The sequence below is a fragment of the Gobio gobio genome (assembly GCF_949357685.1).
Source record: "Gobio gobio genome assembly, chromosome: 18".
NCBI lineage: Eukaryota > Metazoa > Chordata > Actinopteri > Cypriniformes > Gobionidae > Gobio > Gobio gobio.
In genome coordinates, this window is record NC_137111.1 from 37,330,237 (window position 1) to 37,356,171 (window position 25,935).

General features: G+C 38.4%; 1 protein-coding gene across 3 annotated transcripts in view; it reads right to left on the reverse strand.

Annotated features, from left to right (window-relative positions):
- gfra4a (GDNF family receptor alpha 4a) overlaps positions 1 to 25,935 on the reverse strand; it is a 145,321-nt gene that overhangs the window by 43,665 nt on the left and 75,721 nt on the right. The window contains exon 1 of one of the 3 annotated variants that reach the window (XM_079842383.1): positions 23,746 to 24,176. The exons of the other annotated variants lie outside the window; for them this stretch is intronic. Coding sequence (XP_079698509.1) covers positions 23,746 to 23,875 — 130 coding nt within the window. The 5' untranslated portion in view covers positions 23,876 to 24,176. Of the gene's footprint in view, positions 1 to 23,745; positions 24,177 to 25,935 lie in introns of those variants that run through there. 3 annotated transcript variants of the gene reach the window in all.

A 25,935-nucleotide genomic window follows, 5' to 3' on the forward strand; every position in this document is an offset into this window, starting at 1 on the left:
TTAATTCCATAATGTTGAAATCATGTTTGTGTAACTTACATGTGGAAATTATATAGATGGATTAAATCAAGTAATCCAACAGATTTTTCAGTGTTTTATTGAGACTTTTCATTATGATATCAGGGCAGCTGTATCATGCCATTTTTGACTTTACACCACCCCAAACATATATATAAAATAATTTTATTTCGAAAATGAATATATACTCATCATAGAACAGGTGTATTCAAGGCATTGTACGAATTGCATTTATATGTATTTTTGAAAATATCCTTAAAATGAGATGCAAATAATATATCTTCAAGTTTATTTTTCATATCCCATTGCCATTTTTTTTTTTTAAGCATAACATTCACAAAATTTTTGTAGATTTGGTAGATTCAAGATATATTATCTGAAAACGATTAGATGTAACTTTGCTAAGATTTCTTTCCTGGAAAACAATCTAAAAATACTGGTTAAAGGGTACATAACACAAAGTTTCTGCCAATCTCATGTTTATCTTGAGTGCCAGAGTGGTATTGCATCCTTCATATCTCACAAGAGTCTTTAGTTTGATCATATTTATAAAAGACAGATATGCTGTACCGATTCATTCCGAAAACAGCAGAACTCATGCAGGCGTGCAATACGTTGTGGCATTATCCCTGGATAACTTTGAGCCACATACGTTTGTGTTGTTTACATTATATGCACTTACGCGCAGATTGCCAACAAAACACATTTGATGCAGTTTCACTCACCGCCTAAGGTTTCGACTCATGACCGGAACAAAAAAAAACCACACTTGCAGAACCCTGTTGCTGCTTCGGAAAAACAAACTGCATCCACTGTTTCCTTAACGCTGGGTTATTTGGGAAGCTGAACAAGGTGATCTTTCCCTCACAACCAGAAACACACTCCTTTAGTGACATTGTTGATTTTGTGGTCTTAAAAACAAAATGACAGCGCTGCCAACGGCTTCTGTAACCCAAACAAAGCTCTGGTTGATGTGCGCACGCCCTCATCTGGGAGAAGTGCCCATACAAGCAATTCCACCCTTTATGACTTCATGCAGGGCCATCCTCGAAAAAAACTTTATTTGGCACAGAAATACTCCGCCATATGTCCAACATGGTTTTTTAAAATTTAGGACATTTTTAGCATGAGAATCCAACTCTTTAACAGTGTAAATAAGTCAGAATGCATGAAATAGCATTATAGCCCGCCTTTAAGAAATGATATTTGCAGTGTAATTCTATCGGGTTCCATATAAAGTGAGTATATGTGTCTAGCTGAGAATTCATACAGGGATAGAGAGTCCAATCTCCTGTGGCCACCCAGCGACTGAGCTGTTAAATAGGTCGACAATGTAGGTCAGGTGTCCTCCTAACACATTCATGTCTGCGCTTCAAAATTCGGATACTACACCTGCCAGCACAGCTTCCTTTACAAAGAAGAAATGCAGTTTATTTTTCTTTGCCTTTGTTTACTGTCACATCCTTGCTGCATCTGTGCGAGTAGGTGTCTTTGTGTGTACATGCATGTGGGCATGCTTTCACGTCTCTCTCTGTGTGTGTGTTTGTGTGTATGAGCATGTAAGTCCAGACTCCAGATCTCAGGAGACCATGTCAGTTTTAGGAAGAATTACGCTGTCCGTCTTCCACAAACTCAGACACATTCGCTCGCAAGCTCCATTTACACAGAAATACGAAGTACGGATGAATCTGTCATAAAGCTCCCATCATTTCCCCCACCTCTGCATCAAGACAGGAAATGCAGCATCCCAAACACTGGGAAAGCAGCAATTAGCTCCGTCTGATGGGCACTGCTGGGACTCTTAAACACAGGCTCCGAACAGCCTTCATAGATCTTTTCAAGGTAACATGCTTGTTTGTAGGCGTGCATGTTTGGGTTCCCGTGTGTGTTCAGAGTGATTATTTTTCAGTCTGAAGAACCGAGGCCTGCCAGAAAGTGGGAGAGAGTTATATTCAAATGACACATGCTGCAAATTGCAATCAACCTTTCTATCATGTCTCCAAAATAGACATTTGAAAGCAGAAGGCAAAATCCTAAAAGGCCGGTGTGGAGAGATCTGGATTTAAGTGCAAACCGTTCCTCTGCTTCACTGCTTTTAAGAAAGAAAAGATCAGGCTCTACACACACACACCAAGAAAATGGCATATTAAAGGTTTTATCAGTGCCACAGCTCAGTGCCACAACGGACATGGGTGAGATGCTTCATTCACAGTGTGAAAAGGGTTTAACTCGGCTTGCTCGTTAAGCCTCCTTCACGTCTTTAAATGCGCACACACACACACACAAATGCACGTGCACACACACACACACACACACACACACAAATAAACAAGGCTCATTGTGTGAGAGCTGAATATAAATCAATGTGCTCAGACTGTGAAGATGTGTGTTAATGGTGCTGAGGGGCAGATTAGATTACATCAGGTCTCGCTTAACCTGATCAAAATGGCTGTTTAATATGAGATGTTTGCGTAATTACTTGAGCTCACACACATTTTTATGCCATATATTTCTCTTGATTTAAAATATTTTAAGAATCAAAGAAAACCACCTTATTACTGGGTCTTTTTTGCAACAGAAAGCTTTTATGCACTAAATGTGCAGTTCACAGCAAATAGGAAGAGAACTGATAGTATCTCAATGAGGAAGTAATAATACATAATGTGGGCTACTCAGAGAACATAAGGCCGCAATCATTGTTGCTTTGATAGCATGTTGCAGTCTTATCTAATCAATATGTCTTCAGAATGACTCATTACAACAAATATATTATGATCATGATCAAAAGCAATGGTCACAGTTAATGGCTCTAAACCAGAAATTTCCATGGCAGGGCTACACAGGGAGTACTACGAAATAGAAATTATGATGTTGATTCCTTAAAATGATGTTCAGTTACTTTTTATGAAGAAAAAAGTTTGTGTGGATGAAATAATACATACACTACTTTTCAAAAGTTTGGTGTTGGTATTGCATTTAAAAAATAAATACAAAAGATATATACAACCCCAAATCAGAAAAAGTTGGGACAGTATGGAAAATGCAAAAAAAAAAAAAAAAAAGTGATTTCTACATTTACTTTGACTTGTATTTCATTGCAGACAATATGAACACAAAATATTTCATGTTTTGTCTGGTCAACTTCATGTCATTTGTAAATATGCATCCTTTCCTGTCATTCAGACCTGCAACACATTTCAAAAAAAGTTGGGACAGTAAAGCATTTACCACTTTGTAATGTTGCCATTCCTTTTCACAACACTTAAAAGACGTTTAGGGACTGAAGACACAAAGTGATGAAGTGTTTCAGGTGTAATTTTGTCCTATTCTTCCTGCAAACAAGTCTGGGCAAACAAGGTGGACAACAGTACGGGGTCTTCGTTGTCGCATTTTGCGCTTCAAAATGCGCCACACATTCTCTATTGGAGACGGGTCGGGACTGCAGGCAGGCCAGTCAAGTACCCGTACCCTCTTTGTACTTTTCAGCATTAATGGTGCCTTCACAGAAGTGCAAGTTACCTTTGCCAAGGGCACTGACACAACCCCATACCATGACAGACCCTGGCTTTTGGACTTGTTGCTGGTAACAGTCTGGATGATCCTTTTCTTCTTTGGTCCGGAGCACACGGCGTCCATTCCTCCCAAAAAATACCTGAAATACTGATTCATCTGACCACAGTACACGTTTCCACTGTGTGATGGTCCATCCCAGATGCCTCCGAGCCCAGAGAAGTCGACGGCGCTTCTGGACACTGTTAACATAGGGCTTCCTTTTGGCACAGTACAGTTTTAACTGGCATTTGTGGATGTAACTACGTATTGTGGTACTTGACAAAGGTTTGCCAAAGTAGTCCTGAGCCCATGTGGTGATATCGCTTATAGATGAATGACGATTCTTGATGCAGTGCCGCCTGAGGGATCGGAGATCACGGTTGTTCAGCTTAGGCTTGCGCCCTTGTCCTTTACACACTGAAATTCCTCCAGATTCCTTGAATCTTTTAATTATGTTATCCACTGTTGAATGTGAAATATCCAAATCTCTTCCTATCTTTCTTTGAGGAACATTGTTTTTAAACATTTCAATAATTTTCTTACGTATTTGTAGGCAAACTGGCGATCCTCGGCCCATCTTTGCTCCTAAAGGATTAGACCTTTCTTGGATGCTGCTTTTGTACCAAATCATAATTACAATCACCTGTTGACATCACCTGTTTCAAATCACATCATTATTTAACCATTTTACCTCATTACTAACCCTAAATTGCTCCTGTCCCAACTTTTTTTGAAATGTGTTGCAGGTCTGAATGACAGGAAAGGATACATATTTACAAATGAATATATATATACAACCCCAAATCAGAAAAAGTTGGGACAGTATGGAAAACGAAAAAAAAAAAAAAAATTCTAAATTTACTTTGACTTGTATTTCATTCATTATATATATATATATAAAATAAACAGAACAAACAGTAAGATTGTTAAATATTACCATATTACTATTTCTATTTTAATATATTTTACAATGTAATTTATTCCTGTGTTCAGCAGCCATTCCTCCAGTCTTCAGTGTCACATGATCCCTTAGAAATCATTCTCATAAGCGGATTTGAAACATTTCTTGAAATAGAAATATTTTGCAACATTATAGACAGTGTTGGGGAAAGTTATTTTTAAAAGTAATGCATTACAGTTATTGTCAAAAGCGAATGTAATTATTTGCCCGAGTAGATTAAATACAGGGTCAATGCAAAGACACGAATAGACGCGATTTTGCGCTGGGCGAGGGGAATGACGCGAACGTGCGATATTCAGCTCAATCGTGTCTTCAACTCAAGCAGGATAATCCCATGATGTGTTGTCGCACTATCGAAGGCCAAAACGTGAATTTTAACACGTATTTAACATGTATAATACACCTATTTTACGTGTTGTTAATATGTTCACATATTTTTTGACCTTCCATAACCTTTTGGCCTTCCATATCGCGCAGGCCAATCAGTGTAGAGATTATTGACATGTTATTAAACTGGGCACCCGTCATCCTCAAGTAGTGCTGGAAGCGTCTCTGGAAGGAACCCAGACATGTCGGCGTTTGGCTTTCCGACGTATTTAGGACTTCCACAACGGGTACAGAGCAGCAATAGTAGTTCTTTCCAACATGGTTGATGATGGAAAGAATGGCAGAAAGAAATGTTGACTCCTCATCGTGCAATGTTTTTATTTGCCCAAGTGATGCAAAAAACAAGTAGCTAACCCTGCGAGTAATAAAATATTCGCTTCACTTTTGGTGTGCACACACCATTACTCCCTAAAAATGTAACTAATTGCATTGCTTTTTATGGAAAGTAATGCTTTACATTACTTTGGGTGTTACTTTCTCACCTGGGCTGAGCTTCTATTTCTGGCAAATGTAAAGGCCCTTTCACACTAAAAGTGCAAATGCAACAGGAAATGCACTTTCACGCCTGTACAGTAGAGGGCGCAGCTCAAACAAACCTTTCAGCCATTCTGGATTGCAGAAGAATAGGACGCAGGAGAAGAAGGTTCAACACTCTTTCTTCAGCAATAAAAACAAAAAAATCGAACACAATTGTGATGTTTATCTAAAGTCATTTTTGCTTAGTATGGTTGAATTGGATCCTCGAAGGTCAGCAGCAAAGACAGTGGTTAAAAAAGTGAGATGAAATACTTATATTTGTATTAATTAACATTTAATTATTGCAGGTTTGCAGTTCACTGTTTTTATTAATTTTGAGAAATACTGAATCTGTTCTTGTGCAAATGAGATGAGTAAAAGCCTGCTCACATTTAGTCTAGAACTCCAACGGCAATTTACGGTCACATTTGATGAATTTAATGCATAGTAAATGCAGTTTAAAATAACATTCTGTTGTTGTCAGCTTAAGTTGGAATTGAAGCTACATGGTGAGCCTTTTCACCCACAGTATTAACTGATTGTGAATCACTGCATAATACTGGCTATTTCAGTAATATTAATGTAAATTATATGCAGTAAAAAAATAATCAGGTTTGGTGTTGATGAAGGGGCACTTGAACCTTACTGATGGGGGGTAAAAAAGGGAAATCTGCTCTAAACATTTATTGAGGTTTCTCAATAATAAATTGAATATTCTCAAATAATATTCACCACTGTGGTTTGGGTCTCACACCAGATGGAACTCATGTGGGTCAGCGGGGTGGAAAACATTAAAATGAATTTGTGAGTAGTAAGTCTGAGCTTCATCACATTAATTTTTATAATCTTCCAGACAGGAATATTCCTCTCGACATCTCTCTCAGCAGCTCAGAGCCGTGCACTTGCTCTCCACCCTCTCACATCGGTTCTGGCAGGTGTCTTCCTTTGTATGGCAGGGCATGGTATTCATATTTCATATTTCACTCCGTTTGTAATTTCTTTTCCTGCCCACTTCATTTTGCTCAGTGTGTGATTCAGTCTCTTTAGCCCCATATGCTGCCCTCTGGATTATAAAATGAAAATGCATAACGGAAATATTGAATTTAGGCAAACGCTGTCAGTCTGATTTTCGCACTCTTTCAATATCTCCCGCTCTCTGTCTCTATCTGTCAAACATGGATGCTGGCAATCTCTCTGCCGCTCCGAGGACACCCACAGAGACAGAAGCTGATTCCTGTCTCTGGCAATGATGTGGAAGCAGGTTTCTGTGTGTGTTTGTGAGAAAGACACACAAACCGATGTGTGTACAGACACTGTCGTCCTTGTTGTAATGTCGTCCTGCTCTCTGAGTAAAACGGCAATATATCTAACCATTATATGTCCAACTTAACTGCCACATTTCTGGAAATGTTGTGGGTTTTTTTGTTAAGAAAATGAGACCGCTTAACCAAATCCACATGAGTCACAGTGGGTGTTTTAACGGATGCAAGTGAGTTAAAACTGAAATTGCAGGGATTTAAATAACCACACAGAGCTGTTTGTGCCAGAGCTGTGGCCCAGTGGGTAATTCTTTTATGACACATAAAAAGAGCTGTTGTGTTCATAAAGATGCAGGTTTGCATGTCCCCATCCCATCGCTCTCCCATTGCTTTCCTATGCACCTTATTTTTAATGTAAGAGTGGGTGCGGCCATTTGTAACTTGAACGTGCGAGGCTTGAAATTGCAACTGGTATTTGTTATCTTTTATCATAGTAATCATAAACACAATAGTTTAACTATTTGCTGCACTTCACTTCTTTTCTAGTTATTTACCTAGAGTGGCTATATGAATCAGAAGCCTCACACATTCAAAGAAAATAGCTTACTTCCACATTGCAAAATAAGGTGGATTAGGGGCAAGTTGTCACACTCTGTACTACAGTTAAATATATTTTCAGAAAAAAGATTTTTGGTTCATACAATGGAAGTCACTTGAAACCAAAAAGATTTATTTTGATAGTCATATTAGACACTCTACTAACTACTAACTCAATAGTTACATGCCAAGTAACACTCATTAGAGTATTAGACTGTTAGTAGAATTAAGGTATTAGATTAGGGTTAGTAGAATGAGTTGACATGTACTTGCAAAGTTGCCTATAGTCAGTAGAATGTCTGTTGGGGTGCCATCAAAATAAAGTGTTACTAGATATTTAGAAGGCAATCTAGTACTCAATTGTACCTGCATTATTAGACAGTTTTCTAAGGCTGCACGATGTATTGAACCCATTTAAAAACCATACTATAGCATTGTGCTATTGATAAATAAATAAATAATGCGATTATATAAATGTATGCCTGCGGATTTCATATATATGCTCTTTAATTATTTACATGCATGTTGGTTACGCGTGTCTCAGAGCGGCGCCTCCATTCACAGTAATTCTGCTCCACATGAACTGTTATCATTTACATGCGTGGAGCATCTCGAGCTCCATCTCTGCACATGAATTTGAGTTTCTTATAATGTTCATCTGGGAACGCAATGTGCGCCATTTCAACATATTTGGAATATAAATAATTTATTAACCTACGCCAACAAAGGAGAATACATCAATATCTTTCTAAATATGCAAGCTGTATATTGCGATTTCAAAATAAAAGTTTAAACCAGTGTTTTGATGTTCACATATTTTTCTTCAAGAAATTACAGTGGCTGTAGCATTTCTATCTTAAAGGCCCCCTGAAATCAAAATGGAAGGTTTTTTTAGCTTTTAGTATGACTATGTGTTAGCCTTAACCCTCTCGAGTCGGCGGTCGCGCCGGCACGATCGGCTCTATTTTTTTCTTATCAGTGCCAAAGAAACTCAAAGAACTGTTGTTTTTTTATCATTCAGGCAAGTGTTTTACATCATTATAATCTGTTACGTTTTTTTTGTGTACAGTCACAATAAAAACTAAATGTTTTGCTTTTTGCAAAATAAAGAAAACAAACATGATGCGCGATCTGCAGCCTCTCTGTCAAAGACGTTCATTCAGATAGTCTTCAGAAAAGGAACTCTAGCTTAGTGAATACTTATCTCACAAACATGAGACATATATGTCTAAAGAAACGTTGAAATGTCAGGTTTTAAACAATGTAAACCAAATCGAAAACAAATATTCTGTGTTTATGTAATCTGTTCGAAAAGCGATACATGTCTAAAAATATCTTAATTTTAAAACAAATTGTTTTGTTTTTTCAAAAATTATGCATAAACATTTTTCTCTCAAAAATACAAGCATGTACATACATGTTGCTCACATATTATGGTAGCCCAGTTTGTGCTGAATACAGTTTAATTACACTTCTGCCATTAATATTATGTTTATAAGCAACTGAAAAAAACACAAATGTAAGAGCATGTCAAAACTTCTAAAGGGCCCCAAAACTTCTCAGACTCCAAGGGGTTAAGATAAGCATTCAAAGCTTACAGTCTCTCACTTCAAAACACATTTTGATGACATCATCGCAGACTTCACCTTCTCATCAAATCTTCTGTCCAATCAAATGGTCTCTAGAATCTGAAGAGCCCGCCCCCTACACTATAAATAGAGGCTGAAGCTGCGGCTGAAATCGGTCAGCTGTTCACACATTTACTATTTTCTAAATGGTGAATGGCACATAGCGCACTATAAATGCGATAGGAAACGATTCAGAAAGTGTAAATATTTTTTCAGTGAGGCGAATTAAGTCTGGTTTCACGTTACTTTCACGCGCACCGCTGCAGCGCACACACATAGTCTAGAGCAGAGCCGTTGACTAGAGACACGAGACGAGAGAACAGAGCGGATCATATGCGCGAGTCGGCTCATACAACAAAACATATCGATTCGGACCCATTTAAATTCTGCACAGAATGCTGTATTTCAAAGCGATATGGAGGAGATTATGATGATAAACTGTTAGAGATTAGGAGGAAACTCTGGCTTTACCAAACAGAAAGGCTCTAGTCAAACTGTGATATTACCGAAACGCTATTGGATATTTCAAAAAATGGGAGGAGCTGCTAACAGCTTGAGCCGTTTCAGGGGAAATTACGTCAACACATTGACTAATGCTGCGTGTTTCAAGGCACTTCAGTGGTCCTTTAGAACTGGCCAAATATTAAAGATTAAGTTACATTTGAATTAAATGATGTTTGGCCAATATTAAGCAAGGATCTGCTGTAAAGTGGGACAAAAACAACAAAAACATCCATCCATCCATCCATCCATCCATCCATCCATCCATGAAGAAGGTGCACTCTGATTACTTATGAATGAGAGAAAGTGCAACGCACAATATGGCGAATAAGCCCCGCCTTCTAAATGAAAGAGCCAATCGTTGATTAGTAAAGTCATTGCATCACTGCAGCTGCCGTTTGAAGCTCCGGTTGCTATAGAAACAGGCAGCGTTCTAAAACGTGCGCATGCGCATTAGCTTTGTCCAGGCTGAAAAATGCATTTTTTATTTTATCACGATTCGAGCATTTAGAAACAACATTTATGAGACAGTAGTTGTCACATTTCATATGTGATTTCAAACATGAAATTTAATTGTAAGCTTGGCGAACACATTTCAAAGATTTGCCGCCGAGTGAAATGACTTAAAGGGACTTTGACAACCCCACCAGGCATTAGTTATAATACATTATACGTATATTATATTATGTATTTTAAAAGTGATTCTATAAAACTTACTTGCTTTTGATATTTTTTTGACCCAAAAAGTATTGCCTCATTGTTAATACATGTATTTTAAGTCATTTTAAAGGCTATTGTTCGCTTAGGTCCATTTTTAACACCACAAAATATCTGATACTCGATTAATCGTTAAAATAATTGACTGATTATTCAATTACCAAAATAATCATCAGTGACAGTCCTCTAATGACTGGTAGTTGACATGTAGTTGCAAAATGTGTTAGTAGAATGTCTAAAGTGGACAATCGAAATAAAGTATTATCCTGTTTGGTTACCAACATTCTTCAAACAATTATTTGTTGTGTTCCACAGAAGAAATATTTTGACACCTCTAATAAAATCTCGGAACCATAAAACCTTATTTCATTACATTTAAAATGAGCTGTGACCAGTGGTGCTAATTTAAGTGCATTGTTTCCAGAGTGCGTGTTCCTCTGGGTTTTTAATTTACAACTCCTAAAATTGATGTGACAGTCTTATCTCTTGTACAACACCCCAGGTGTGGGTTGGTTCAGGGTGGAGGTTACACACCTTTCAACCTAACCAGCATAATTAGCAAGCAAAGTGTATGGAACAAAGCAAGCTGCACTAATTCTATTAGGCAGACAGCACTGCCGATTAGCCTGCATGAAAGACCTTCATTAGACCACACCTGCCCCTCCTTTCTCCTTTCTCCTCTTCCTCTTATTAAACAAGGCCTTAATAGTTAATCAAAAACGTCTTTAAGGGTGTTTGAAAACTAGGACATCAGCCAGTGCTGAGGAGGCTTTTGTTGTTGAGACAACAGCAAATCAGATTTGATTGCATGTCGGCATGCTAATTTGTGTATCTGTGCATCTAGGTGGCATCTCATTGTTCCAGCTGTATTAATGACAATGATCTGATTCCAGTGAGCCGCGCTTGACTGAGCGTAACCCACGTAATGTGGAAGCCTGACAACACAAAGACTCTGATCGCGAACATCTCATCAAAGTGCTAAGATCAACTGAAACTACAAGCTGCAGCTCATCGTGTTTGATATGCACAACACAGTCTTAACACAGCTAGTTCTCCTCTGTACCTCTGATGTGGGATTTCTGTTGCTGGTTTGCAATGAAAGGGCAAAAGTTTACACTATGAGTGGTGATTGAGCCATGGAGGTACTGTCTGACACAGCCTGAGCTGTTAATGATGGATACAGGGTGCAGAACTGCCATGCTAGGACCAGTATTTCAGGACTGGATGTGGACAGGCGGAGAGAGAGAGATAGTGGAGTGGTAAAGTTGTTGAGTGTTCCTGACATACTCCATCAACAGATGTCACTTTTCATGGGCATCATGGTTAGTAGAGGAAATGCTTGGATGCAGCGCATCCAAACACCAACAGACTCATACAGTTAAGGCCCATTCACACCAAGGATGATAACTATAACATATCAACAATAGTTCTGATTCTATGAGAATAGGGAAGTCCATATCACCAGCATGTGACATTGAGCTCTTCGAAACAGTGAATAATATTTGCAAAGCAATTGGTTGATAACATTTTTCAAAAAGCTTTATTTCTCCCATCACTATTATAACAATAACAACACAGAAGAATAATATCTTTGTAATCACTTTCAGAACATTTTTTTCCAGCTGAAAATAACCCTCAAAACATTGATAGCCAATCAGAATATTTAATGAGCTCAAACATTTAAAGCAGTAGACGACAAAACTGCATTTTTTTGTCTGCTGGTGTGGACGCTATATAGTAATTGTCAGAGTTTTGCCCACCAGCCACTGTGGCTAGTGGTTTTTTAAAGTTACTTGCCATTCAGCATTTTACTTGTCACAATTTTGACATTGATACCATGGGGGGAAAATGCCATATATATGTTTTTGAAATCTCATAATTTGGCAACAGGTATATATATATGAAGAGTTCAGATGCAAAAGCCTCTAAAAGCCACTTTGGTCAAAAATGAGATAACGATACAGAGTGAATGCTCTCTGCATATAGTATGCATTCATAAAATACTTTCACTTCAAGCCCACTAAATCCCAGCCTCAGCCCATTCAGAAGTACTGGTAAGTTGGTAGAAACCTATACATAGAAGCCTGATAAAAATGCTTATTTTAAAGAAAAACGTCAGACGGACTTAGAGGCTTTTTCACTAATTTTATATATATATATATATATATATATATATATATATATATATATATATATACAGTATATACACTCACCTAAAGGATTATTAGGAACACCTGTTCAATTTTTCATTAATGCAATTATCTAATCAACCAATCACATGGCAGTTGCTTCAATGCATTTAGGGGTGTGGTCCTGGTCAAGACAATCTCCTGAACTCCAAACTGAATGTCAGAATGGGAAAGAAAGGTGATTTAAGCAATTTTGAGCGTGGCATGGTTGTTGGTGCCAGACGGGCCGGTCTGAGTATTTCACAATCTGCTCAGTTACTGGGATTTTCACGCACAACCATTTCTAGGGTTTACAAAGAATGGTGTGAAAAGGGAAAAACATCCAGTATGCGGCAGTCCTGTGGGCGAAAATGCCTTGTTGATGCTAGAGGTCAGGAGAATGAGCCGACTGATTCAAGCTGATAGAAGAGCAACTATGACTGAAATAACCACTCGTTACAACCGAGGTATGCAGCAAAGCATTTGTGAAGCCACAACACGCACAACCTTGAGGCTGATGGGCTACAACAGCAGAAGACCCCATCGGGTACCACTCATCTCCACTACAAATAGGAAAAAGAGGCTACAATTTGCACGAGCTCACCAAAATTGGATTGTTGAAGACTGGAAAAATGTTGCCTGGTCTGATGAGTCTCGATTTCTGTTGAGACATTCAGATGGTGGAGTCAAAATTTGGCGTAAACAGAATGAGAACATGGATCCATCATGCCTTGTTACCACTGTGCAGGCTTGTGGTGGTGGTGTAATGGTGTGGGGGATGTTTTCTTGGCACACTTTAGGCCCCTTAGTGACAATTGGGCATTGTTTAAATGCCACGGCCTCATGTCAATCCCTTTATGACCACCATGTACCCATCCTCTGATAGCTACTTCCAGCAGGATAATGCACCATGTCACAAAGCTCGAATCATTTCAAATTGGTTTCTTGAACATGGCAATGAGTTCACTGTACTAAAATGGCCCCCACAGTCACCAGATCTCAACCCAATAGAGCATCTTTGGGATGTGGTGGAACGGGAGCTTCGTGCCCTGGATGTGCATCCCACAAATCTCCATCAACTGCAAGATAATATCCTATCAATATGGGCCAACATTTCTAAAGAATGCTTTCAGCACCTTGTTGAATCAATGCCACGTAGAATTAAGGCAGTTCTGAAGGCGAAAGTGGGTCAAACATACATACATATACACACAGTATATATATAAATAAAATTAGTGACTGCTTAGTAGGAGTGACTGCGTTACTCGCGACTGCTGAAATCCACCTGCATTTGGCTGGTTGGCGGGTGTTAAAGAGCCCCTATTATGGATTTTTCAAAATTACCTTTCATGTAGTGTGTATACCATAGTTCTAAGTGAATGAAAACATCCAAAATGCAGCGTATATAAAGTTATTGTCTCTTAAAAATAAGAGTCGACTGAGTCAATAAAACAAATCTTTCAAACGTGTCCTAAGCCGTTTTGTTGTGACGTCACAACGAAAAATTGAAGACGCTGTGCTCTACAATTTGTTTATTGTGTTTCATATTGTGTAAGTATCTGGCTAACTCACTTTATTACTGTCTTCTACTGTAAATCAGCTGTGGGCTACAGTATTACCCAAAACTGTGTCTATTTAATGCAGATTGTCTGTCATTCTTACTACTTTGAGTAAAGATAAAGGATGGAGCAAGATTTGTTGAAACATCTCATAATGTACCTCACACTGAGTAGCATCACTGAGAAATGTCCTGCTCAAGGTTCTGGTTTAAAAACTAGTTCTTCCACTGTTTCATCGATTCTGACTCGTGCTGGGATTGGTGTAAATCAACGTCATCATTACTGTCTTTACAGTGTGTACAGTCGCTGAGCTTTAGGAACAGGAAGCCTCCTGACGGAGCTGGAGTTCAGTTATGGTAATAGGCCCTTTTCACATTTCCAGGTTTCTCAGAAGCGGAAGTCATCATAGTTGGGTTATCTTTTATAGCTGTGAATGACGGAATACATTAAATATATTTTTTGTGTCCCCATTTGCTCAAATAGCAAAAGTAAAACTCCACAATAGTGATTTCACATCTTTCAAAAAGAGGGGAAAATAAAGTGAGATTGATAAAGGCAGTCAAGAGAGAGAGAGATTCATTTTACCGTCACTTCCATAGGCGCTGTATTAGAAGCACCCTCACAGCAGCGGTCACTTGTTTTTTTGTAATTTTATGCAAAGTAATGTAACAAGTATTAGTGTTATAAATGTACATACGGTATATTAAAAAAAATGTAAATATAATACATTTTTTGCAGGAATTACGATATTGATGACCGTTAAAACGCGTCATCACAGCCTGTGAAAAGGGTCTATGGGCGTTTGTTTCCGAAATACGGGTAGACCAATCACAACAGACTGGCCATCTGACCAATCAGAGCAGAGTAGGATCGCGGAAAGGAGAGATTTAGAGAGACTGATTCATCCATCGATTTGTTTGAGAATCATTGAACATTGTGGTGATGTACAATGTATATTATGAAAAAATGAAACAGTTTTGACCTTTGATGCACGTTAACCTGTTGTTGGAGACCTCCAAAACAAAATTAGGAAACTTTAAAATAGCATAATAGGGGCACTTTAATGTCAAGCCCTGGTTATTGTTATAGCTATCGTTCTTGGTGTGATCAATGAGTGGATGCATTTCAGCTTGGCTGATCTTGGGCAAAATTAAAAAATAATGGTAGGCTATTTGTCTATGTCTATGTGTCAGCTAGAATATTCTGTGAATATACACTCTTTACTTTACATACACCAGAATATGATCTTCACAGGGATCATAGACATAAATACACTGCAATTTGTCATGATGTTGACATTTAATTGCAGTTATATTACTCCGGAGGCAAAAACAATTTGTTACCTTCTAAAGCCCTCTCCTAAATAGTACTTTATGTGGACTTACAGTCTCATTGTATTTGTCTGCCCATGTCTGTGAAGTCTGCGAAACCGTAGGATGCTCTATTTGTCATTTTATGACTCAAATGGGTGCTCACAAATAGACCCTTTATGGCCATCGGTGCTGACAGACTATCTGATAAGAAGCAGGGATTCAGAGGAGCTCTGTTGACAGAAGCTCTTGAAAACTCATGAAAGAGTCTCTAAAAAGTCTCCAAAACTTTTTCAATGAGGTTACACTGTTACGCTATTAGGCTGTTATACAAGAGACGTTGAATCATTGTGAATCTAAACACTGAGTGCGTTTCAGTCAGCTCCCTTCATTAGTCAGGGCACTGATCAGGGTCATTCGGCCAATCAATCAGCCATTTTAAAGACCCCCTGTGGTGAAAATCAAGTTTTTAATGATGTTTATATGTCTATGTGGTGTTTTTTAATATGCTTTAAGACAAACTATGTGAAAATTCATATGTCAACATCATTGCTGAGTATTTTCTCCTTGAAATTACAGTGAACAAAAGACAGTCTCAAAAACGCGATTTGACATCGCAGTTGTTCCCTACGTCACAAATATGTTGTAGTCATTTGCATTGTGCTCATTTGCATATTCATGGGTTCGTGTATACTAATTGAAGCAAAGGTGTAGAGTTCCATTCAAGCTATTTTAAGACATGAAGAATTTAATACATTTTAATATCAAGATCAAATATGTGTTTTAAGGGATACAGTTATTGACTACAGGGGGACTTTAAGGGCTGTCTTAAGCGCAACAAAAGTGCACTGAAATGTTTGCTCCCTAAAACGTCCAATAATGCATTGTGAAAACCAAGGAGCATCAAAACTCACAATGCAAAATGTGTCTTTCTTAATAAAAGTTCTGATGTGCAAAACAAGTGAAATCAAGTGAGCCAAATCAATACATATGACACGCGATAGAGGTTTCTTTAAAATACAAACCATTGTTTAATTATATTTCAGCATAAACATACATCGCTAAACAGGTAATGAACAATCTTGCTTGCAATTATAATTTATTTACGGCTGAAATGTTGCACGCACTGTATATGTAACAAGCAAAGTATTTTTAATGTACTTTAAATAACATTAAAACAATGTCAGAAAGATATCAGTTCTACTGTTGTTCATAAATATCAGGAGTGATGTTGTAAAATGAGAACATTGTCATGTCACCGGAAATAGAGTCATCAGTGTCCCGATGTGTAGTTAGCCAGGGTCCTTACTTTTCTTACCAGTGCCCTAATTTGTGTTTATGATATACCAACGTGATCTCATGAGGATACGCGTCTAGTTTTACGTAAAGTGTGGTTCTACAACGCGTACATTTACTTACGTTTTCATACACACTATAACGTACAATATTGACGTATTGGCAGCATTAAAACTTATATTTATGTATTGACAGCACAAAAAACTTAAAATATTTACGTATCCGTGTGAATGTGTAGCAGTTCCCATGTATGAATATTAAAATCGTGGAATTAATGTTTTGATTCTATTTTATTTAATTGTCATACTGTATCAATTACATGTTTTCAGTCGCATTTATTAAATGTTGGGATGCACCGAATCCAGGATTCGGATTCGGACGAATATTGGGCTTTTTGACGGGGTTCGGTTTCTGCGACTCGGAGTAATTGTTCTATAAACCATCAGGAAATAGCGGCGAGTAGAACATACTTGACAATGTTTACTTTAGTAAACTTGACCAAAACCACACTACGAAAAGCCTTAAACAAGGCTTCAGATGGCACTGATGTCCCAGGAATACAGAGAGAACGCCTCGCTAGAGTGGCCAGCCTCGGGAAGCGCCATTCATTTGCTTTCCACCAGTCAGGAGCTTGTACTACTGCTGTATTTTTCTGTCGAATTGGTCCCACAGTAAGCTTTTCCATTGCTTCATTTTGCGAAATATGTCTGGTTTGTGGTTGCACATGTCGACGCGCTCCGTGAGTGAACAAATAACGCTATAAAGCATATTTTTCTTTAACCATGCAGCAAAAAAAAACAAAACAAGGATTCGGTATTCAGTATTCGGTTTCGGCCGAATCTTAACCAGTGGATTCGGTATTCGGCCGAACCCCAAAAATCTGGATTCGGTGCATCCCTAATTAAATGCAGTTTACTAAATGCAGTGTAATATTTCTCCTATGCAGCAACAATACAATCATAAAATACACAATGTACACAAACATAAATTCACAAAAGACATCAATTTGGTGTAATCCAAAACCTTTATAAACAATATGTTTGCAAGGAACAGATCCAAAGTTAGCCCTTTATCCAGCGATCTTCATCTCCATTCTAAGCAGCCAGCGACAGTAAACGTCAAATCCCACGCTTAACTTGTTATGAATTCAAAATTTTAAAAATTGCGCACTCAAGAAGCGTTACGACATGTTTTACGGCAATGGTATTGAATGCTCATTGGCTCTTGCCTGCTTCGTCACAGATTGCGTCATGTTGTGTTTTAGGCGATGTACATTTGAAATGGGAAATGCGCGCCTTCATGGAAAGGAACCGGATTAACATTTTCATGGATTAATCATTTTAATTCTGCTTTGTACCTCAAAAAAAAACTATACCACCAAAGAGAAATGGGACTGCAACACATTGTCAGCTGAACTACTTTTGGTAGAGCTTTTGACATTTTTGCAAAAAATAAATAAATAAATAATTGTGATTACAATTGTCTGTCCGTCATGCTTTTATTTATAACAGTACTCAGTTTTGAGAAATGGATATGGGTAGGTGTAGGATTAGCGGCTCAAAATATCGCTTTAATCGCTATATTGTTACTAAAAATTGACATTTTCCTACACATTTCTGTCCTTTACATTTTATTCTTTTAATATTCTGTATAAAATGGGTATGTTTAGGTTAGGGGATCTTACATTTATCTGTAAAATGGTAAAAGGGAAATTATACAAATCTTTATGAAAATTAGCTGTAAAAACATAATAATGCTATGATTAAATGTCAGCAGTGCGCCCATATTTTACGTTTCAGCACCTATCCAAACGTACAAAAGTTACGTATTAATACGTATTAACGATGAGACCAGGCTGGACATACTTATTCACGACCTTGGGAAGCTAGAGAGCTGATTGAGACTGAGCATTGTCTTTATGAGTGAATCATTGAATCACTCATTCAACTGATTTATTTTAGAAATTAAACTAGTGAACGGCTTTGTGAATGAGTCACTGAATCATTCATTCAAACAATGACAACTGTTCTGTGTTGCTTGGAGACATGCAACAGATCTGCTGTGGCTTTGTTCAGATGTATTTGCGTTGGCAGAGCAAAACAGACAACACATCTGGAAATACCATACCTAAATTGTAATAACTTAATACTCAATATTAACTTCATATTTGTGGAACTAAATGATTTGTATAAAAGCAACATCAAACTAGGAATCGTGCTGTTTTTCCTGCCTGCGTCCATGTTAGTCTACTCATATTTGCATAGAAAAACAACGAAAATTGCAGCACAGTTCAATGCAAAAAATGTGGTCAGTGTGAACAGCCTCTAACTGCTGGTTTTTGACCAGGTTGCTGGATCTGTGCAGGTTAGTAATGGTGTCTGAATCAAGTTGTTCTTCAGAATGAGTGTGTTGTTATATTAGCTTGAGGAGAAACTCCATCTGGACTGCATTATCGTATTCAGTTTGTGAATCGTCAAAGCTCTAATGAAGGAGCGGAGGTCCCCACAGAGCACTGGGACTTGAAGGGAAATTTATGAACACAATTTTCCATTCATTTTTATATAATTCTGTTTATCCAACGCTATCTCAGTTTTCTCTGTGATCAATTTTCCATTTCAAAATCTGTAAGCAATTTGTACTTGAGTTTTACAAACATTACTGCTATGAACACCCCCCTCCAGTCATGACACACACACACACACACACACTCACTCAAACAGTGCCTATTGCAGTCTAAAAGTGTATCAATTATATGCTGGTGCTGATTTACTGAAATGTAGTTTAGCAGTCAAAATGCTAAATGAAGACTTGATATGGTTTCTATCTCCAATTATGACTCACAATAAGATCTCTCCTATAATTAACTCTATGAAAATGCAATCAAAAGGCAGCTTGCAGAATATGCAAAAAGAGAGAGTGATAGACATTAAGAGAAAAAAACGAGGCAGAGGGAAAAATAATAAGGTGGGGGAAGAGGAGTAGATTTCAAATTCCAGGAATCCATTTTCTCTGCAACAGAACAAAGAAGAACCTACATTTCCTCTGTGATGTTTATGCACTTTCCTTGAACCATTTCAGCCTTTATATGTTTGGACAGCACGTTTGTGACAGTCTACTTTAATGTTCATGGTATGATGTTTGTATGCTGTGTGTGTGTGTGTGTTCATGTTTTTCTATCCAGTTGGGGACTTCACCCTGAATGCACACTGACTCATGAGGACTAGTGTCATGGTTTATCAGCTTGTTTCCCAATTGGGACCTCAATTTAGGTCCTCACGAGGAAGCAAGCTCATAAATCATACAGAATTATTTTTTTGAAAATGTCAAAACGCAGAAAGTTTTCTGTGATGGGTAAGTTTAGAGGTAGGGGATAGAAAATACAGTTTGTACAATATGAAAACCATTACGTCTATGAAGATTGTGTGTGTGTGTGTGTGTGTGTGTGTGTGTGTTTGTCTCATACTACTGTCTTTCTGTTTATCTGCCCATCTTTCTCCCTCCTTTCTCTACAGGAGAGTTAAACACACTTTTCAATTTTCAGAAAGTAAGAATTACAGCCTAATCCCATAATCCAAAAACAAATGCATCATTCTTTTTTGTTTCCCGCCCGCAGGCCAGTCATTCAATTTGCCTCTACCCCTCTTTCTTATCTCCTCTCATTTTGCACCTATTCTAGATCTCAAATACCATGCTGAAGTAGATTCCCAATGGCATGAAACATTTTAGAACTCTTTGAAATGTGTACTTATTTCTGCAGAGCAATGAATTCTCCCATCTATAATTCATTGGGATATTACACATAAAACATAAACTAAAATAAGATGGCCTGAATTTAAGTTTATTTTGCATATAAATTCCCATCCTTTTGGAGTACACAGTTTAACAAACTAATACACTTAATGGCATGCAGTCATACATAGTCACACATAGTTTTGTCAAGTCATAAATACTGTAAATAAAACCGAAATCCACCTCAATCTCTGTCTCTCTCTCTCTCTCTCTCTCTCTCTCTGCTTTCTCATGTACACACTCTGTATAAACTAGAGCATAATTGTGTTTTTATCCATTTCTGGAGGTTCAGTAAACAATAAGCTGTAACCCATGTTGTTTGTGTACCACAGTGTCTCATTGCTCATGACACGCATGCAAAAAGTGCTGCATTTGCAGAAACGGTGTGTGTGTGTGTGTGTGTGTGTGTGTGTGTGTGTGTGTGTGTGTGTGTGTGTGTGTGTGTGTGTGTGTGCATGAGCGTACTCCTGTCTGAGGAATCGCTGCAAGGAACAAGGTTCACACGGCTGGATTATACTTCATCAGGGCTGTGAGAGATCGCTGAGCTAAAGGTGTCTGACAGCTCTTCCTCCTAATGCTGTTTATAAAGCTTCAAGTGTCACAACATGACATCCATATCCCTCTAGCCCACCCCGTCCACACACACATAAAGCCCCTCTGTCAATCTGCTCTCTCTATAAGTGCTACTAGGTTTGCAGTTTATTTGTCACTATTGACAGTTCCAGCAGTGCAGCAGTATTACGGCTACAGGGGAAATCTGTACATATAAGCTCTGTTCCGAAACATAGTAAGCTGACTGTCTAGACCGCTTTCTAAGACATAGCCCTGCTCTTGGCATTTCAGAAAAAAAGGCAGCAAAATTATAGACTGTTTACATGGTACACCGTAAGTGACAAGCTTTTCTTGCAGCCTTGCCACATCTCACTTCTCCATACAGACAAGATTGCAGTGGTTGCTTTGGCAATGAACAATAAGGTCCGGTTATACTTAGTCTCGCATAGCCAGTTCCGCGTCATGTTTAGGGGCGTGAAAATGTAAAGTCGATGTCCCTGCAATAACAGACCAGCGTGCATCTATAAATTATTAATTCAAGAATGATATGCAAATTAACTGCAACGATAGAGGCACAAACTTCACATACTTTTGAAAATCCAGCATTTAGTTGATCCTGGTAAGAGCTCATTTTCACAGTTGTAAACACGATGGCGTTCTTCTTCCACGAGGGAATGTCATGGCATTTGGTTCCAGGCGGATCGTTAAAGAACGCAACACACACGTCTCGTGGATATCCTGTATTCAACCAATCAGATGACAACTTCGAAACTCCTGAAGTGTTTCCAGATAAGTGTCCCATATGCATCAGATGTTCAGCCAGAGACTAAGTTATACTAGCAAGTGAAAAACATCCCGCAACAGTGAATGTGGTTGATTACTGTTGTAAGTGAAAATGAATAAACTAGCGAAATTACCTAAATAAATTACATTTTTTAAATGTAGGTGTAATGGCAACAACACGTTCATTCAAAGGCACAACGAAATAGCTACAGTACAACATCAAAAATTGAGAAAAATGGCTGCAAAGTTTGGTTTTAGCATGAATGTTATAGTTAGCTACTGCAGTTTTCTTACTTGCTGTTATTTATTTTCTGAATCTGAGCATAGCTTATAGGGGGCACTTCAGCGCTGGGAAGATGAATGTGTATTTAAACTGTCATTTATGTAGTAGAAATGTGAAATTATTTTTGAATTTGGTGCCTTCTAGACTGAGAAAAGACAGAAAATGTATTTTTGTCTCATGTGAATGAAAGACAACAACTCCCAGAATGCACTTGCTTCGCTGCCCTACGAGGCAATACAATTAAAAACTGAATGTGTCTTTTAAATAAAGTGTGAGTGAGCCGAACGAATGTCACGAGAGCTGACAAACGCAGCAGGAGTCAGATCTCATTCAGCACGAGAGGAAATAAGAGCTGAGCAGAGCTGAGGTAAGCGCGGCAGTCATTCTCAGTGCGTGTCCAGTCTGGCGCGTTTTCTGATTGCATATTGAAGCTAAACTTTCATAGGAATTCATTGAAAAGTTGAAACACTCACTTTGCTCCGCACTGCTCCGTTATTAATGCCCGAGGCCGAGCCGAGCGCATTTACATTCTGTGCGTGAGATCTCTCCCCATGTGGGCGGGTTGATAACATGCGGAACTAGCTCCTACTTCTGGCTGTAGTTTTTAGCCTCTGGCCAAAAAATCCTCCAATGACACAAAATTACGATATTTGCGTCATCGGAGGATTTTTTTCCAGAAATAAAATGCATAATTCTCTCATCTCAGGGGGATATGAGGGGGCAAAGAACCATAACTTAATTATAATTCAAATATACTACGGGGTTTCTACTGATACAAAGCCTAATGCTTAATCACTGAAGTTACCCTTTAAAGGTCCCATGGCGGATATACTTATATTGTTAGTATGATTTTTACATCATAAAATGTCATAAATTAGAAATAAAAGGCATTTTTCTATTCTGATATTAGCCCTCTGGTTTGAATGCTCTGTTTCAAGGGGCATGTCTGCTGTGAGACTTCAGTGTAAACGCCCACTGTTGTGATTGGCTGACATCTTTGCATTTGAAATGAGTATTAGATTTATGGCGGAGGGGGCGTGGTTTAGCGAGGTCTGACTCTGCAAGAAAGCACTGCCAGAGAGAGATGGAGACTCGGAGAGCTGGAGAAAGTTATATTTTACCAAGTTATTGAGAGCGCTGTGAGCGCAAATTTATTAGGGCACGAGCACCGATGGTGTGAGGACCCTATTGGAATTGCTCTGTTTTTTTGTTTGTATCTGAGAGTTCGGAATAAACAGTCCCAGTCACGCCGACCCTGTCTTCTTCTACCTTATTCTACGAACTTTGTAACATGTGGAACCCCACTCGGATAGTTGTACTAAGTTTTTTTTACCATTACAGCTGTCGAGATGAACGAAGCGTGAAAGTGTTGATAATAGCATTATTTTTTAGATCTTTTCCCAACACATGAAAGGCTGCAGTGATGAGCATTGAGTACACAGGCAGCATGTTGATCGCGTGAATGCAGTGATCTCGTCATTGCAACGCTATTTCTCTCACAAAATGCTTTCACCACAACTAACAGCAAACACGACATCGACATGAATACAGTAAGAACTTCGCTGTGCAGCATAACAGCATCATTCATTATAACAGCAGTTTGGGCAAGTGTGCAGATACACTAGCGACGTGTGATTGACAGCTCCGAACATTATAAAGAGAGTGTCTAGTCTAATCACACTTTAACAGATTTGTTTCATGCTACTAACAGGAGTGATGTAAAGTTTATCGTTTAGTCACTGGCTTGATTCACTGATGCATGAACAGTATTAAATGATTTAGAAAGAAAGTCTGTTTGAACTTGAATAATTAGCAACACATCAGAAATCACTGATCCCAGATCAGGCATTAATGAACACTGTTACTCACTGTTTGTGGTGGTGCTGTCAAATCCATATCGTAAAAGCCTGTGCTGACATTGCGACTGATAAACTGAATCCAATTTCTCCAAATTCTCTGGGCTGACAAAGCAGAGGAAGGGGAGGTAACCTTTCCCCATAGGACGACAAACAGGGAAGATTTCATTTTCTCAAAGGCAGAGAAAGACACCCAGAACTCAGTTTACACCTATCAAAATGTCTAGCCACTCGGTGACCATATACAGGCTAGGGGAACTCATTTTAATGTTAAAAAAACTCATAAAGTGACATTTTCATGCCATGGGACCTTTAATACGGAGCCCCTGAAGGGACATGGTGAAGGAAAAAAATATGAGATGGGAGAAATGAGAAACGTTCTACTCAAGTCATGTTGGTTCCAATCGATCGGCTTGCTCACCCACAATTTCAGAATCCGACTCCGGCTCAAACTAATACAGTAAAACCGATGATGCAGAAGCTTGCTATTATGGTAAGAGGGCATTACATGTTTGGCCAATCACAACGCACACACACTTGAGGTGTTTGGCCAATCACAACGCACTGGAACTGCTGGCTAATCAGAGCACTCTGTACTTTTCGAAAGGAGGGGCTTTGCAGAAATCAGCGTGTTTCAGAAAGACTGGGAATAGAGCAGCTGCAATAATGTACAGCATGTGAAAAATTATGTTTTTTTTTTTTTTTATGTTAACCTATTATAATCATGTTACCCTATTCTATTAACCCAATAAACAAAATACAATAACTCAACCTCAGTTGAGTCTCTCATGCTCTTTACGTGACGAGCAGTTTCAAATGAGTCACTTATGAAGTTCTATTTTGCTTAGCATACTGCCTGTGTAGGCTGCAGACCTAGGGTGACCAGCAGTCTCGTTTTCACAAGGTTTGTCCTGGTGTCCTGACAGTTCACTAAAAATGTAAATAGCCTGTCACAATTCCGGCATTATAGGCTGATCTACAGATATCCTAGCTAGCTAAGCTAGAGAAATAGAGCGCTGACATATTTTTGTAGCCTAGCTAACCTGGAAGTTAGCATCACCATGGTTCCCTCAACAAAAACTCATTCTCTTTTGGATAAACTCTGTGACGTTTATAAAACGTACATGTTTTGTTTTTCATGATAATCACAACTCAACACAGCTTCATGAATTTTGAAGCCTAAATGCAATCAACAGAAGTAAAAAGCTAAGTTAAGCTATAAAGAACTACACGACTATTGCACAACTTCAACATTACGACCACTGAGGTTCCTTTCAATCTTTATGTCTATAAGTGAAAGTTTGAGGTAGAATAGTTTGCAAGAGAGCGTATAAACGCAACAAGGGTTTGAAAGCAATTACCTGTTCAATAGGCTGACGTTTAAAGTTCCCAACAACCTCTATTGTCCCATTTAGCCACTTGTTTTTCCAAGACACATAGAAGGTTCAAAAACCAAGCGGCACATTACTGATGCTGTAGAATAAAATGTGTTATTGGGTTAGCCACAGATCTTTTTTCAGGCATTTAACCAAAAACCCATAAAAATAAAAACTTTGACAATGGAACCATAAGTTAAAAAATATTTTAGAACTCATTCCTGCAGCACTCTATGACCAAACATGTAGAATGGAACACTTTTTTTGACTACTGATATGGATTCTTTATCGCATGTGAGTGTACATCATGTTAAATATATTTTTCAAAAGTACTACTATTTGTTTTGGGGTAAAACTTTTTAATGAGGAAAAAAATGCTGAGTGTAGGATATGACATTATGAAATGACACGATGATAACAACACTGCTAGACATTTTCCCTCATTTCGCTGAAATAAACTGCAGGTTTCAGAACTGTAGTTATTCCTCATTATTTTAGACATGGGTAGGTAAACACCCTCCACGGCGAATTCACAGGGATACTGCCTATAGGTATGTAGTTAGAAGACAGGAAGGCAGCCGGCTATGTTTTGGAACAGAGCTTATAGTCTTACTGTAAAGCAGGACTGTACACGCCATTTGAAATGTTGAGAGAGGAGGAAATGGATAATAATACCAACTGTCAAGCAGTAATATGAAATTACCTTTTAAGTTACCAGTACCTTCTTGGAACTGGTAGACATGCAGTCAAAGTGATGGTAGGAATAGTCGGAACCAGTCACACCAACAAACAAATGTTAAACATCAACCTAGCCAGTCAGACAGAGC